This window comes from Symphalangus syndactylus, chromosome 11 (assembly GCF_028878055.3).
Source record: "Symphalangus syndactylus isolate Jambi chromosome 11, NHGRI_mSymSyn1-v2.1_pri, whole genome shotgun sequence".
NCBI classification, from domain to species: domain Eukaryota; kingdom Metazoa; phylum Chordata; class Mammalia; order Primates; family Hylobatidae; genus Symphalangus; species Symphalangus syndactylus.
Window position 1 is genome coordinate 12,601,056 of NC_072433.2, and position 18,306 is coordinate 12,619,361.

At 39.9% G+C, this 18,306-nt stretch overlaps 1 protein-coding gene across 16 annotated transcripts in view; it reads right to left on the reverse strand.

Annotated features, from left to right (window-relative positions):
- Nucleotides 1–1,980: 1,980 nt before the first annotated feature.
- Nucleotides 1,981–18,306, reverse strand: part of XKR9 (XK related 9) — a 114,120-nt gene continuing 97,794 nt past the window's right edge. For all 16 annotated transcript variants that reach the window (XM_063612635.1, XM_063612630.1, XM_063612628.1 and 13 more), the window contains one exon: nucleotides 1,981–2,676. In XM_063612635.1, coding sequence (XP_063468705.1) covers nucleotides 2,048–2,676 — 629 coding nt within the window. In that variant the 3' untranslated portion in view covers nucleotides 1,981–2,047. The remainder of the gene's footprint in view (nucleotides 2,677–18,306) is intronic.

Here is an 18,306-nt window from a genome sequence, read left to right on the forward strand (position 1 = left end):
AAATTAATGTACAAAAATCACAAGCATTCTTGTACACCAATAACAGACAAACAGAGAGCCAAATCATGAGTGAACTCCCATTCACAATTGCTTCAAAGAGAATCAAATACCTAGGAACCCAACTTACAAGGGATGTGAAGGACCTCTTCAAGGAGAACTACAAACCACTGCTCAATGAAATAAAAGAGGATACAAACAAATGGAAGAACATTCCATGCTCATGGGTTGGAAGAATCAATATCGTGAAAATGGCCATACTGCCCAAGGTAATTTATAGATTCAATGCCATCCCCATCAAGCTACCAATGACTTTCTTCACAGAATTGGAAAAAACTACTTTAAAGTTCATATGGAACCAAAAAAGAGCCCACATCGCCAAGTCAATCCTAAGCCAAAAGAACAAAGCTGGAGGCATCACGCTACCTGACTTTAAACTATACTACAAGGCTACAGTAACCAAAACAGCATGGTACTGGTACCACAACAGAGACATAGATCAATGGAACAGAACAGAGCCCTCAGAAATGATGCCGCATAGCTACAACTGTCTGATCTTTCACAAACCTGACAAAAACAAGAAATGGGGAAAGGATTCTCTATTTAATAAATGGTGCTGGGAAAACTAGCTAGCCATATGTAGAAAGCTGAAACTGGATCCCTTCCTTACACTTTATACAAAAATTAATTCAAGATGGATTAAAGACTTATATGTTAGACCTAAAACCATTAAAATCCTACAAGAAAACCTAGGCAATACCATTCAGGACATAGGCGTGGGCAAGGACTTCATGTCTAAAACACCAAAAGCAATGGCAACAAAAGCCAAAATCGACAAATGGGATCTCATTAAACTAAAGAGCTTCTGCACAGCAAAAGAAACTATCATCAGAGTGAACAGGCAACCTACACAATGGGAGAAAATTTTTGCAACCTACTCATCTGACAAAGGGCTAATATCCAGAATCTACAATGAACTCAAACAAATTTACAAGAAAAAAACAAACAACCCCATCAAAAAGTGGGCAGAGGATATGAACAGACACTTCTCAAAAGAAGACATTTATGCAGCCAAAAAACACATGAAGAAATGCTCATCATCACTGGCCATCAGAGAAATGCAAATCAAAACCACAGTGAGATACCATCTCACACCAGTTAGAATGGCCATCATTAAAAAATCAGGAAACAACAGGTGCTGGAGAGGATGTGGAGAAATAGGAACACTTTTACACTGTTGGTGGGACTGTAAACTAGTTCAACCATTGTGGAAGTCAGTGTGGCGATTCCTCAGGGATCTAGAACTAGAAATACCATTTGAACCAGCCATCCCATTACTGGGTATATACCCAAAGGACTATAAGTCATGCTGCTATAAAGACACATACACACGTATGTTTATTGCGGCACTATTCACAATAGCAAAGAGTTGGAACCAACCCAAATGTCCAACAACGATAGACTGGATTAAGAAAATGTGGCACATATACACCATGGAATACTATGCAGCCATAAAAAATGATGAGTTCGTGTCCTTTGTAGGGACATGGATGAAACTGGAAAACATCATTCTCAGTAAACTATCGCAAGGACAAAAAACCAAACACCGCATGTTCTCACTCATAGGTGGGAATTGAACTATGAGAACTCATGGACACAGGAAGGGGAACATCACACTCCAGGGACTGTTGTGGGGTGGGGGGAGGGGGGTGGGACAGCATTAGGAGATACACCTAATGCTAAATGACGAGTTAATGGGTGCAGGAAATCAACATGGCACATGGATACATATGTAACAAACCTGCACATTGTGCACATGTACCCTAAAACCCTAAAGTATAATAAAAAAAAAAAAGATTAACTGAAAAAAATAAAAAATAAAAATAAAATAAAATAATAAAATAAAATACTATTATGTATCTCCTATTTCACAGAACTAATTTCAAATTAAAGGTGGCAAAAATAAGAGACAACACACCTACATAACACACATTTTCTTTACTAACCAATGAAACAAAATATAAGAAAATATATATCATAAATGAATAGCTTATTCCATTAGGAAATATCTCATTCTACTTTCTCTTAGAACTGGTTTTCCATCAATTTCATCACATTTTGTTTCTGCACTTCTGTTTGGGTGAAAAGTCCCATAATAAACAATAAGAAAAAGAATTCCAAGAAGAAGAGTAAGAACTATAGTTATACTGATAGGTATAAAATAGTCTGGATTAAAAATAATGAGGGGGCAAACCCAGAATACAGTCAATATCCCCAAAGTGCCCAGTACCCTAGCAATATAATAACAAGACATTGGACATTTGGTATTCTGTCCCTTAATATTAAAAAATGTAAAGATAAGAATGAATCCAACAACAATCCTATATAAGAATTCCATACTTATAGAAGTACAAAACTGGGTGTTCTTTTTAAATGCCCATGTTATACCTAACAACCAAAGAAATAACAACAGAAATAAAGCAATCTTAACATTTAAGAATAGTAGAAGTACAACACTCAGCATCCACGATAATAATGTAAACAACTTGTAAAAGAGATATGTGACTTTGGGACATAATCCATTAAGAAGCTTTTTGTCAGGCAAGGATTTTCTTAAAGCTACTTGATAATCAACAGTTGACCAAGAAATAGCACAGCAAGAGACCATGATGGCCGCATCTACAAAACAAAAAAATAAAAAAGATATTGTTACAGGAATAATAGAAATATTAAATTACTATATCCCATGCATGCTATATCTATATACACACACCCACAAACACGTCATGTACTTTACTCTTCTCATCTAATCTTTTGAAGTAGATATTAATATGTCATATTATTACATATGAGGGAACTGAGGCTTGGAGAGATACACTGCTTGACCCAAGTTGCAAAGCTAGTAAGTTACAGAACTGAGATTTGAACCTGATTCCAAAGCGGATAGATTTATCCACTATATTAGACTGTTTTATTATGATTTTTTAAAAATTCATGGGACAAATTTTATTGAGCAACTGATATACTGAAAAAAGCATACTCTTGTGAGTTAAGAGACTACAGTTATAATCCTAGTTTTTTAGATGTTTTGACTGTGATTTTAGGCATACACCCAATTCACTAACAGATAATAGCTTCAAGCAGGGGTAAGGGAAGGAGAGGAGGAGGGGTCGAGAGAGAGACAGAGGGTTAAACAGAAAATTTAATATGAGATATTAAACAAGCCCAACTTCCCGTATCCTGAAGATATTGCAACAAGTGAATGAGTATGTTCTAAAACTTACAATTCTCTGTAGGATTGACATCTATACCCCATTTTTTCTCAGCAAATAACAGAAAAGTAAGTTAATTACCACTGTCTTTCTTTCCTTCTCTTTGAGATGGAGTCTCACTCTGTCACCAAGGCTGGAGTGCAGTGGTGCAATGTTGACCTCCACTTCCTGGGTTCAAGCAATTCACCTGCCTCAGCCTCCTGAGTAGCTGGGCTACAGGCCCACGCCACCACACCAAGCTAATTTCTGTATTTTTAGTACAGACGGGGTTTCACCATGTTGGCCAGGCTGGTCTCAAACTCCTGACCTCAACTGATCTACCCAGCTCAGCCTCCCAAAGTGCTGGGATTACAGGGGTGAGCCACTGCACCTGGCCTACCACTTTCTATATAATATTATTGAAAGGCAGACTTACAAAAATTTATCTATTGATGAAGTTAATGAGGACAGGACCTTTATAAATACATTTGCGTGCTCTCTTGGTTTTAGCATACACCACTGTACCTCATTAGTCAAACTCTATTGGAGACTGATTTCAGTAATAATAAAACTCCAGTCTCCTGCACAGAAGGCTCTGCATAAATTACTCTTTCTCTATTGTAATTCCCATCATGATAAATTGATTCTGTCCATGCAGCGGCAAGGTGAACCCACTGGGTGGTTACAAATCTGGGAGCTCGTCCAGGAATGCCCTTGTGACTACCAGCCCATGGTTCAGTAGCCCCACTCTGGCAATGGATCCAGAGGCCAGCCCAAGTGGCTGCCTAGTTCTCTTGGACTGGGGGCTGACTCTGCTACTCTTGGCAGGGTGCTGCCCACCCAATGTGCATGGATTTAACTGTAATACAGAAATAGTCCTGGTGAGACATCCCGTAACTGGAGCCCCCTCACAGGGTATCTGTAGCTCCATGGCAGAGTGTCTGTAGCTGTAACTCCATTACAGGTGTCTGGTTTGGTGAGTATCCTAGGCATTGCCAATGCCTCCTTCTTTCTCCCAAATGGTTTGGCAGCCCCATGATGGGGTGTCTGTCCACAGTAATCTTTTTCTCACTTTTTTGCATAAAACATTGCTGATCCTTTTAGTTTTCCAGAGCCAAGAAAACTTTTCTTTTGAGCTATTTGTAGCTTTTAACAATCTAGTAAAATACATTCCTATGAACAAAATTTGGAGTATGTTTGTTTCTCTACTTTGGAATCTATTTGTGAGTATTCTCAACTTATGGCAGTACAGTTATTTGCATAAGTGCAATAAGAATCTGTTTTCTTTTGTAACAGGACACAATTGGAGAAACTGGTTATTTTACCAAGGCTTTGACTGGAATGGCGTACTTTCTTTAAATAATCGAGGTTGACTTATAGAGCCAATAACAGCCCCTTGGGAAATCTGGCCTCATACCCTGTCTACACAGTCCCTGTACAAGGTTCCTGACCTGTGGTAAGTAAAGAATGTCACTTTCTAACAGGCCTAGGAGCCCCAAGTTATCCTGGGACCTCAAGAGGAGAGGAATTTTCCCAACTCATAGGTATTGGAGGTACAAGCCCATGGCTGGGCTCAGCTTCAAAAAATCTTATCCGAGATTCCTTATGGAACAGAGTTCACCAAAGCCAATTTTAAAAAGCCTACGTGAAAAAATAATCTTGCTGTACTGTATGCAATAATCAGGCCAATTACAATAAGACTAAAGCTCATTTTGTAAACAAATTAGTTCTATCATGATTTGTTTTTAATAAAAATGCAGACTGGAGAGAGAAAAATTATGCTTCAAAAGAAAAAACTATAGTACACCTGTTGTTAGCTGTTCTTGAGTTTTTTTCTGCAGTTTGGACAAAATCCTAAATTCTTTGTGGGCTACAAGCTCCCAAACTAATGCTCTCAGATTTTTACTTTTAAAACTGGGAACTGCACTCCTTATCCTAGAGTCATCATTTACCTTATGGTATGCTATTCCCTTAAATGCTGTACTAAAACTATAGATGACAATACTAACACCTTTAACATGCAAGCCTTGGAAGCCCAGCCTGCCCTGTGTGAGTATGATCAGACAGTTGCAAAGTGGTTCCACTCCTCTCACCTTGGGGTCAACACCTACCCCCACTATGCCCCTGATCAGCAGGAAGAAGTTAGAGAAGTCTTCACCCTTTTTCCACCTTCATTAGCCAACACCTTAAGATCAAGAGTTATAAAACCTAAAGACAGGGATTGAAACCACCATTGCAAAATTACACCTTAGACAGTGAGAGACCTGACCTAACCAACTCCATCTTGCTTCTAACCTCCAAGCTCTCCTTGTTCATTCCTGGGCATAGGTTGATCTAACTTTGGGAGGAATAGTTTCTAGTTTCTAGTTTAAAAAAAGATAACAGGCCTTTCCCAAAATAAGCCTCTTTCTTGCCTGGAGACTAGAGTGCCTTTGTAAGACTAACAAATTAGCCATGAGATTAGAAATTATAGTTTAGGAGTCATGCAGCTGAAGGCTACAAGATTCTGACCCTACCTGAACTGCTCCTAAGATCAGTGCTTGAGATATTTTGCAGACCTGCACTTAATGGATCAGGTGGCACTACCCAGATCGATAAACTGACTCATCTGATCCTGTAGCCCCGACCCAACAACCGATTCAGCACAAGAAGACAGTTTCTACTCCCTATGATTTCATCACTGACCTGACCAATCAGCACTCCCAGCTCATGGGCTTCCCCTACCCACTAAGTTGTTCTTAAAAACCCTGATCCCCAGGCCAGGCGCGGAGGCTCATGCCTGTAATCCCAGCACTTTGGGAGGCCAAGGCGGGCGGATCATGAGGTGAGGAGTTCAAGACCAGCCTGGCCAATATGGTGAAACCCCATCTCGACTAAAAATATAAAAATTAGCCAGGTGTGGTGATGTGTGCCAGTAGTCCCAGCCACTCAGGAGGCTGAGGAAGAATAATCGATTGAATTCGGGGGGCGGAGGTTGCAGTGAGCCAAGATCGTGCCACTGCACTCCAGCCTGGGTGACAGAGCGAGACTCTGTCTCAAAACAAACAAACAAAAAAACTCTGATCCCCAAATGCTGGGGGAGACTGACTTAAGTAATAATAAAACTCAGAGGTCCTGAAAAAAAAAAATCTTCTTTAATTCAAAAATATTTTAGTTAAAATATAATTTTCCCCTAATTTGCCCCATGATATCTTTTTTATAATGTTTTAATTTTTATCAAATTAACACATATACAAGGGGACTTCCAAAAGTTCATGGAAAATGGAACTAAAAGATAAAAACAAAAAATATAAACTTTATTTTTTAACATAAGCTCCATCAAGATCAAGACATTTCTATAAACCACAATACCAGCCATATAGTCCATCCCTAAAGAATCGAGGGTCCTGGAAATTTAACCATGTCAATGCAGTCTTTTTTTACATTATTAACTTAAGAAAAATGGGTGCCTTTTAACAGATTTTTTAAGGAAACAAAAAGAAGTCAGAAAAATCCAAATCAGGACTGTAAGGTGGATGTCTAATGATTTCCCATCAAAACTCTCACAAAATTGCCTTTGTTTGATGAGAGGAGGAGCAGGAGCATTGCCATGATGGAGATGGACTCTCTGGTGAAGCTTCCTTGGGCTTTTTTCTGCTAAAGCTATAGCCAACATTCTCAAAATACTCACCATAAGCAAATGTTATTGTTCTTTGGCCCTCCAGAAAGTCAACTAGCTAAATGTCTTGAGCATCCCAAAAAACTCTTTGGTAATTTGCTCTTGACCAATCCACTCTTGCTTTGACTGGACCACTTCCACCTCTTAGTAGCCATTGCTTTGATTGTAATTTGTACTCAGAATCATACTGGTAAAGCCATGTTTCATCTCCTGTTACAGTTCTTCAAAGAAATGCTTCAGGATCTTAATACCATTTGTTTAAAATTTTCATTGAATGCTCTATTCTTACCTGCAGCTAATCTGGGTGCAACAGTTTGGGCACCCATTGAGTGAAAAGTTTGCTCGACTGTAATTTTTCATTCAGAACTCTGTGTGCTGAACCAAGTAAGAGCTCTATAGTGTGGGCTATAAATGTTTCTGCTGTTAACTGTCAGTCCTCTGCAATTCAGGCACGAAAAAAATTAATTTTTTCTTCATGAATTGACGTGGATGATCTGCCACTAAGGTATTCAACATTGTTTCATCCATTCTTAAAATGAGTTATCTATTTGTAAGCTGCTGATTTCTTTGGGGCATTGTCCCCATAATGTATTTATAAAGTATCAATGATTTCACCATTCTTCCAACCAAGCTCAACCATAAATTTGATGTGTGTTCTTGCTTCAATTTTAATATTAACAGAATTCGTATTGCTGTGATGGGGCACTTTTCAAACTGCTACCTTGTCCTTCTTAGTGCCTCAAATTGGATTCTGCTCAGACACATTGTAACAAGTTAGATTGAGTTTATCTGGGTAGAAAGAAAATGTAAAATCCATTCGTAGTTTCTTTCATAATATGCATTTTCCATGAACTTTTTGTTGTTGTTTTTGTTGTTGTTTTGTTGTTGTTGAGATGGACTCTCACTGTGTCACCCAGGCTGGAGTACAGTGATACAATCTAGGCTAACTGCAACCTCCGCCTCCTGGGTTTAATTGACTTTCCTGCCTCAGCCTCCTGCGTAGCTGGTATTACAGGCGCCCACTACCATGCCCAGCTAATTTTTGTATTTTTAGTAGAGATAGGGTTTCACAATGTTGGCCAGGCTGGTCTTGAACTCCTGACCTCAAGTGATCTACCCGCCTCAGCCTCCCAAAGTGCTGGGATTACAGCCGTGAGCCACCACACCCGGCCCCATGAACTTTTTTAAGTCCTCTTGTACATCGTTTTTAAAAGTCAAAAAGTTCTACAGCGTATATAAGAAAAATAGCAGTACCTTGCTCTACATCTCCTCACCCCTCAATTGTAATCCCCAGAAGAAATCACTATCAACTCTTCTAGCTTTTCTCCTGACCTCTATTGTCATATTTATAAATAAAATATATATTGTGCTGAATTTATTTTGTAAACTGTTTATTGATTTCCTATTTGGAAAGAGAAAATGTTAACACATACACACATATATATACACACTTATTCCATTTTCCTTTCCCTCCCCCATCCACCCAAAAGAGCAACATCACAATTTGTGGTAAATAAATATTTGGTGTTTGCCTTATGATATGGTTTGGCATTGTGTCCCCACCCAAATCTCACCTTGAATTGTAATCCCATAATTCCCATATGTCATGGGAGGGACCCGGAGGGAGGTAATTGAATCACAGGGGAAGTTTCCCCCATGCTATTCTCATGATAGTGAGTAAGTTCTCATGAGATCTGATGGTTTCATAAAGGGCCTCTGCCTTCACTTTGCTCTCATTCTTCTTCCTGCTGCCACGTAAAGGATGTGTTTGCTTCCCCGTCTGCCATGATTGTAAATTTCTTGAGGCCCCTACCAGCATTGCAGAACTGTGAGTCAATTAAACTTCTTTATAAATTACCCAATCTCAGCCAGCTCTTTATAGCAGCATGAGAACATACTAATACAGTAAATTGGTAATAGAAGTGGGGTGTTGCTATAGAGATACCCAAAAAAAGAGAACCCAGACTAAGATGGCCAAATATGAAAAGCTCCGGTCTGCAGCTCCCAGCAAGACCAATGCAGAAGGTGGATGATTTCTGCATTTCCAACTGAGGGACCAGTTCATCTCATTGGGACTGGTTAGACAATGGGTGCAGACCATGGAGAACGAGCAGAAGCAGGGTGGGTTGTCACCTCACCCACGAAGTGCAAGGGGCCAGGGACCTCCCTCCCCTAGCCAAGGGAAGCCACGAGGGACTGTGCTATCAGGCCCAGATACTATGCTTTTCCCACGGTTTTTGCAACCCGTAGACCAGGAGAATCTTCATGTGCCTACACCACCAGGGCCCTGGGTTTCAAGCACAAAACTGGGCAGCTGTTTGGGCAGACACCAAGCTAGCTGAAGGACTTTTTTTTTTTTCCTACCCCAGTGGCACTTGGAACACCAGCAAGACAGAACTGTTCACTCCCCTGGAAAGGGAACTGAAGCCAGGGAGCCAAGTGGTCTCATTCAGTGGGTCCTACACCCAGGAAGCCCAGCAAGCTAAGAACCACTGGCTTGAAATTCTCGCTGCCAGCATAGCAGTCTGAAGTCGACCTGGATGATCAAGCTTGGTGCAGGGGGGCGGTGTGTGCCATTACTGAGGCTTCAGTAGGCGGTTTTCCCTGACAGTGTTGAGGAAGCCCAGAAGTTCAGATTGGGCAGAACTCACCACTGCACGGCAAAATGGCTGTGGCCAGAGTGCCTCTCTAGATTCCTTCTCACTGGACAGGGCATCTCTGAAGAAAAGGCAGCAGCCCCAGTCAGGGGCTTACGGATAAAATTACCATCTCCATCTCCCTGGGACAGAACACCTGGGCGAAGGGGCGGTTGTGGGTGCAGTTTCAGCAGACTTAAAAACGTTCCCACCTGCTGGCTCTGAAGAGAGCAGTGGATCTCCCAGCACAACGTTTAAGCTCTGATAAGGGACAGACTGCCTCCTCAAGTGGGTCCCTGACCCCTGTGCCTCCTGACTGGGAGGCACGTCCCATCAGGGGTTGACAGACACCTCATACAGTAGAGCTCCAGCTGACATAAGGCTGGTGCCTCTCTGGGACGAAGGTTCTGGAGGAAGGAGCAGGCAGCAATCTTTGCTGTTCTGCAGCCTCTGCTGGTGATACCCAAGAAAACAGGGTCTGGACTGGACCTTCAGAAAACTCCAGCAGATCTGAAGAAGAGGGGCCTGACTGTTAAAAGAAAAACTAACAAACAGAAAGCAATAACATCAACATCAACAAAAAGGACACCCACCCAAAAACCACATCCAGAAGTCATCAGCATCAAAGAGCAAAGGTAGATAAATCCACAAAGATGAGGAATAACCAGCACAAAAATGCTGCAAATTCCAAAAGCCAAAATATCTCTTCTCTTACAAAGGATCAAGGCTCCTCTCCAGCAAGGGCACAAAACAAGATAGAGAATGAGAATGAGTTTGACGAATTGACAGAAGTAGGCTTCAGAAGGTGGGTAACAACAAACTCCTCTGAGCTAAAGGAGCATGTTTTAATGCAATGCAAGGAAGCTAAGAACCTTGATAACAGGTTACAGGAACTGCTAACTAGAATAATCAGTTTAGAGAAGAACATAAATGAACTGATGGAGCTGAAAAACACAGCACAAGAACTTCATACAGCATACACAAGTATCAATAGCCAAATCAATCAAGCAGAAGGAAGAATATCAGAGTTTGAAGATCAACTTAATGAAATAAGACATGAAGACAAGATTAGAGAAAACAGAATGAAAAGGAATGAACAAAGCCTCCAAGAAATATGGGACTCTGTGAAAAGACCAAACCTACGATTCATTGGTGTATCTCAAAATGATGAAGAGAATGGAAGCAAAGTAAAAAAAAAATTTCAGGATATTATCCAGGAGAACTTCCCCAACCCAGCAAGACAGGCCAACATTCAAATTCGGGAAATACAGAGTACACCACTAAGATATCCTCGAGAAGAGCAACCACAAGACACATAACCATCAGATTCTCCAAGGTTAAAATGAAGGAAAAAATGTTAAGGGCAGCCAGAGAGAAAAGCTAGGTCATCTACAAAGAGAAGCCCATCAGACTAACAACAGATCTCTCTGCAGAAACCCTACAAGCCAGAACACAGTGGGAGCCAATATTCAACATTTTAAATAAAAGAATTTTCAACTCAGAATTTCATACCCAGCCAAACTAAGTTTCATAAGTAAAGGAGAAATAAAATTCTTTACAGACAAGCAAATGCTGAGGGATTTTGTCACCACCAGGCATACCTTACAAGAGCTCCTGAAGGAAGCACTAAATATGGAAAGGAAAAACTGGTACTAGCCACTGCAAAAACACACGAAAATATAAAGACCTATGACACTATGAAGAAACTGCATCAACTAATGTGCAAAATAACCAGCTAGCATCATGATGACAGGATCAAATTCACACATAACAGTATTAACCTTAAATGTAAATGGGCTAAATGCTCCAATTAAAAGACACAACTGGCAAGTTGGATAAAAAGTCAAGACCTATCGATGTGCCATATTCAGGAGACCTAGCCTCATGTACACACATAGGCTCAAAATAAAGGGATGGAGGAATATTTACCAAGCAAATGGAGAGCAAAAAAAAAAAAAAATCGGGTTGCAATGCTAGTCTCTGATAAAACAGACTTTAAACCAATAAATATCAAAAAAGACAAAGAATGGCATTATATATTGGTAAAGGGATCAATGCAACAAGAAGACCTAGCTATCCTAAATATATATGCACCCAATTCAGGAGCATCCATATTCATAAAGCAAGTTCTCAGAGATGTACAAAGACACTTAGACTTCCACACAATAATAGTGGGAGACTTTACACCCCACTGTCAATATTAGATCAATGAGACAGAAAATTAACAAGGATATTCAGTACTTGAACTCAGCTCTGGACCAAGAGGACCTAATAGACATCTACAAAACTCTCCACCCCAAATCAACAAAATATACATTCTTCTCAGCACCACACAGCACTTATTCTAAAATCGACCACATAATTGGAAGCAAAACCCTCCTCAGGAAATGCAAAAGAATGGAAATCATAATGAACAGTCTCTCAGACCACAGTGCAATCAAATTAGAACTCAGGATTAAGAAACTCACTCAAAACTGCAAAACTACATGGAAACTGAACAATCTGCTCCTGAATGACTACTGGGTAAATAACAAAATAAAGACAGAAATAAATAAGTTATTTGAAACCAATGAGAACAAAGACACAACATACCAGAATCTCTGGGACACAGCTAAAGCAGTGTTTGGAGGGAAATGTATAGCACTAAATGCTCACATCAGAAACCGAGAAAAATCTAAAATCAACACCTTAACATCACAATTAAAAGAACTAGAGAAGCAAGAGCAAACAAATTCAAAAGCTAGCAGAAGACAAGAAATAACTAAGCTCAGAGCAGAACTGAAGGAGATAGAGAAACGAAAAACCCTTCAAAAAAAAATCAATGAATCCAGAAGGTGGCTTTTTGAAAAGATTAACAAAATAGATAGACCGCTAGCAAGACTAATAAAGAAGAAAAGAGAGAAGAATCAAATAGACACAATAAAAAATGATAAAGGGGATATCACCACTGATCACACAGAAATACAAACTTCCCTCAGAGAATACTATAAACACCTCTGTGCAAATAAACTAGAAAATCTTGAAGAAATGGAAAAATTCCTGGACACACACACCCTCCCAAGACTAAACTAGGAAGAAGTCAAATCCCTGAATAGAACAATAACAAGTTTTAAAATTGAGGCAGTAGTTAAGAGCTTACCAATCAAACAAAGCCCAGGACCAGGGGGATTCACAGTTGAATTCTACCAGAGGTACAAAGAGGAGCTGGTACCATTCCTTGAGGAACTATTCCAAACAATAGAAAAAGAGGGACTCCTCCCTGACTCATTTTATAGGCCAGAATCATCCTGTCACCAAAACATGGCAGAGACACAACAAAAAGAAAAGAAAATTTCAGGCCAATATCCCTGATGAACATCAATGCAGAAATCCTCAATAAAATACTGGCCAACTGTATCCAGCAGCACATCAAAAAGCTTATCTACCATGATCAAGTCAGCTTCATCCCTGGGATGAACAGCTGGTTCAACATACACAAATCAATAAACATAATTAGTCACCTAAATACAACCAATGACAAAACCACATGATTATCTCAATAGATGCAGAAAAGGCCTTCAATACAATTCAACACCCCTTCATGCTAAAAACACTCAATAAACTAGGTATTGATGAAACATATCTCAAAATAGTAAGAGCTATTTATGGCATATCCATAGCCAATATCATACTGAATGGGCAAAAGCTGGAAGCATTCCCTTTGAAAACCAGCACAAGACAAGGATGCCCTCTCTCATCACTCCTATTCAACATAGTATTGGAAGTTCTGGCCAGAGCAATCAGGCAAGAGAAAGAAATAAAGGGTATTCAAATGGGAAGACGGGAAGTCAAATTGTCTCTGTTTGCAGGTGACATGATTGTATATTTAGAAAACCCCTTGTCTCAGCCCAAAAACTCGTTAAGCTGATAAGCAACTTCAGCAAAGTCTCAAGATACAAAATCAATGTGCAAAAATCACAAGCATTCCAATACACCAATAATAGACAAACTGAGAGCCCAATCATGAGTGAACTACCATTCACAATTGCTACAAAGAGAATAAAATACCTAGGAATACAATTTATAAGGCATGCAAAGGACCTCTTCAAAAAGAACTACAAACCACTGTTCAAAGAAATAAAAGAGGACACAAACAAATGGAAAAAACATTCCATGCTCATGGACAGGAAGATTCAGTATCGCGAAAATGGCCATACTGCCCAAAGTAATTTATAGATTCAATGTTATTCCCATCAAGCTACCACTGACTTTCTTCACAGAATTAGAAAAAACTATTTGAAATTTCATATGGAATAAAAAAAAAGCCCATATAGCCAAGACAATCCTAAACAAAAAGAACAAAGCTGGAGACATCATGCTACCTGGCTTCAAACTATACTACAAGGCTACAGTAACCAAAACAACATGACTGGTACCAAAACAGATATATAGAACAATGGATCATAACAGAGGCCTCAGAAATAACACCACAGGTCTACAATCATCTGATCTTTGACAAAAACAAGCAAAGAGGAAAGGATTCCCTATTTAATAAACGGTGTTGGGAAACTGGCTAGCCTTATGCAGAAAACTGAAACTGGATCCCTTCCTTACACCTTATACAAAAATTAACTCAAGATGGATTAAAGACTTAAACCTAAAACCTAAAACCATAAAAACCCTAGAAGAAAACCTAGGCAATACCATTCAGGACATAGGCATGGGCAAAGTCTTCATGACTAAAACACCAAAAGCAATTGCTACAAAAGCCAAAATTGACAAATGGGATCTAATTAAACTAAAGAGGCTCTGCACAGCAAAAGAAACTATCATCAGAGTGAACAGGCAACCTACAGAATGAGAGAAATTTTTTGCAATCTATCCATCTGACAATATCCAGAATCTACAAGAAACTTAAATTCACAAGAAAAAAAATCCCATCAAAAAGTCAGTGAAGGGTATGAACAGACACTTCTCAAAACAAGACATTTATGTGGCCAACAAACATATGAAAAAAAACTCATCATAACTGGTCATTAGAGAAATGCAAATCAAAACCATAATGAGATACCAACTCACACCAATTAGAATGGTGACAAAAAGTCAAGAAACAACAGATGCTGGAGAGGATCTGGAGAAATTGAATGCTTTTACACTGCTGGTGGGAGTGTAAATTAGTTCAACCATTGTGGACAGTGTGGTGATTCCTCAAGGATCTAGAACTAGAAATATCATTTGACCCAGCAATCCTGTTACTGGGTATATACCCAAATGATTATAAATCATTCTACTATAAAGACATGCACACGTATGTTTATTGCAGCACTATTTCCTATAGCAAACACTTGGAAACAACCCAAATGCTCATCAATGATAGACTGGATAAAGAAAATGTGGCCCATATATGCCATGGAATACTATGCAGCCATAAAAAAGAATGAGTTCATGTCCTTTGCAGGGACATGGATGAAGCTGGAAACCATCATTCTCAGCAAACTAACACAGGAAGAGAAATCCAAACACCGCATGTTCTCACTCATAAGTGGGAGTTGAACAATGAGAACACATGGACACAGGGAGGGGATCATCACACACTGGGGCCTATTGGGGCATCGGGGGCAAGGGGACAAGAGCATTAGGACAAACAGCTAATGCATGCGGGGCTTAAAACCTAGATGACGGGATAATACATGCAGCAAACCAACATGGCACACGTATACCTATGTAACAAACCTGCACGTTCTGCACATGTACCCCAGAACTTAAAGTAAAACAAAAATAAATAATAAAAGTAAATAAATAGATTAATAAAATAAATAAACAAAAATACCCAAAAATGTGGAAGCGACTTTGGAACTGGGTAACAGGCTGAGGTTGGAATGGTTTGGAGGGCTCAGAAGAGATAGGAAAATGTGGGATACTTTGGAACTTCCTGGAGAATTGAAGGGCTCAGAAAACTAGAAGATGTGGGAAAGTTTGGAACTTCCTAGAGACTTGTTGAATGCCTTTGACCAAAATGCTGATAGTGATATGAACAATAAAGTCCAGGATGAGGTGGTCTCAGATGGAGATGAGGAATTTGGAGGGAACTGGAATAAAGGTTACTCTTGCTATGCAAAGAGACTGGCAGCATTTTGCCCCTGTCCTAGAGATCTGTGGGACTTTGAACTTGAGAGAGATGATTTAGGGTATCTGGTGGAAGAAATTTCTAAGCAGCAAAGCATTCAAGAGGTGACAGAGCATAAAAGTTTGGAAAATTTGCAACCTGACAATGCTGTAAAAAAAGAAAAATCCATTTTCTGAGCAGACATTCAAGCCTACAGCAGAATTTGCAAAAGTAATAGGCAGTCGAATGTTAATCACCAAGACAATGGGAAAAATGTCTCCAGGGCATTCCAGAGACCTTTAGTGCAGCCCCTATCACAGACTTGGAGACCTAAGATGAAAAAATGGTTTTGTAGGCTGGACCCAGGATCCCCCTGCTCTGTGCAGCCTCAGGACATGGTTCCCTGCATCCCAGTTGTTTCAGCTCTAGCTATGGCTAAAAGGGGCCAATGTAAAGCTTAGGCCATTGCTTCAGAGGGTGCAAGTCCCGGGCCTTGGTACCTTACAAGTGGTACTGGGCCTGCAGAAGCACAGAAGTCAAGAAGTGAGATTTGGGAACCTCCACCTAGATTTTACAGGATGTATGGAAATGCCTGGGTTTCCAGGCAGAATTTTGCTGCAGGGGTGGATCACTAATTGAGAACCTCTGCTAGGGCAGTGCAGAAGGGAAATGTGGGGTTGGAGCCCACACAAAGAGTCCCCACTGAGGCACTGCCTAGTGGAGCTGTGAGAAGACAGCCACCATCCTCCAGACCTCAGAATGGCATCTCCACTGACAGCTTGCACAGTGCACCTGGAAAAGCCACAGACACTCAATGCCAGGCCAGGAAAGCAGCCTGGAGTGGGGCTGTACCCTGCAAAGCCACAGGGGCAGAGGTGCCCAAGGCCATAGGAGTCCACCTCTTGCATCAGCATTACCTGAATGTGAGACATGAAGTCAAAGGGGATCATTTCAGAGCTTGAAGATTTGACTGCCCCACTGCATTTCAGACTTGCATGGGGCCTGTTGCCCCTTTGTTTTGGCCCAAATTCTCCCATTTGGAATGGGTGTATTTACTCAATGCCTGTACCCACATTGTATCTAGGAAGTAAGTAACTTGCTGTTGATTTTACAGGATCATAGGTGGAAGGGACTTGCCTCATCTCAGATGAGATTTCAGACTTGGACTTTTAGGTTAAAGCTGGGATGAGCTAACATTTTGAGGGACTGCTGGAAAGGGCATGATTGTGTTTTGAAATGTGAGGACATGAGATTTGGGAGGGGCCAGGAGAGGAATGATATGGTTTGGCTTTGTGTCCCCACCCAAATTTCATCTTGAATTGTAACCCTATAAGCCCCACGTGTCATAGAAGGGACACAGTAGAGGTAACTGAATCATAGGGGTAGTTTCCCCCATGCTGTTCTCGTGATAGTATGTTCTCACAAGATCTGATGGTTTTATAAGGGGCTTCCCCCTTCATTCGGCTCTCATTCTTCTTCCTGTCACCATGTGAAGAAGGATGTGTTTGCTTCCCCTTCTGCCATGTTAGTAAGTTTCCTGAGGCCCCTGCCGCAGCCCTGCAGAACTGTGAGTCAATTAAACCTCTTTTCTTTATAAATTACCCAGTCTCAGGCAGTTCTTGATAGCAGCATGAGAATGGACTAATACACCTTATTATAACTACATAAGTGCAGTGTTTTTATTGCTTACTTTTCAAAAAAAAACACTCTATATTTCCTTTCTTTTAAAATGTTTCATTATTCCTGGAGTTGACAATTGCCTTGTTTCCTCACTTGGTTAGTTTTCATAACCCTCTAATTATTTCTTGGCAAAATCTTCAAATTAATTAATAAAACTCCTCTATATACATCTACTAGTTCATTTTTTTCTGGTTTTTTAGAACACCATTCTCCCACTCTAAGCCAGTTGCTCTTAAGTCTTGCTTCCAGTCTTCCCACAACTTCCCTTCATCTCTCTTCTATATTGCTTTCCTGTGTCCTGGTTCTCCTATCATCTTTCTTGGTTTACTCTCATGTTTTGATTAAACTTTTGCCAGGCCTTCCTGAAAAAAAATTCTCAGAAGCACAATTTTTTGAGACCTTGTATATCTCAAAACATCCTAATTCTACCCTCATACTTGATACACAGTTTTGCTAGAAATAGAATTCAAAATCAAAAAAAAAAGCTTTCCATTGAAACCTTAAACTTGCTGTTCTATTATGTTTTAATTTCACTGTTACGTTTAAAAATTTCATGCCATTCAGTTTTTCTATCTTTAGTACATTACTTTTTTTCTCTCAAATCTTCTAGAATCATCTTTCTTTGCTTCTCTGAAATGATATAATGATGTGCTTGATGTAAGCTACTTTTATTCACTTTTTCAATCTAATAACCCATATCCTTTAATGATATTCTTTGATGATTTCTCTAGAAATCATAACATGAATATTAAGCATATCAAAGTTTAAGGCTAATCAATATTGTTACCTCAAAGATGAATATATCAATAAGATAGTGAAGCTTAAATTTCAGGGACTCTCACTTGCCCAGTCTCCTTCCAAGCCTAGCAAAGCCCTATCTCTTCACCTTGTCACATATTTTTATAAAATTTGCAAAAATAAGACATTTTAATTGCAGTTGATTAAATTCCCTGTCTCTTTCTATTCTTGCTTACTTTCTCTCACATATTCCCCTAGTAT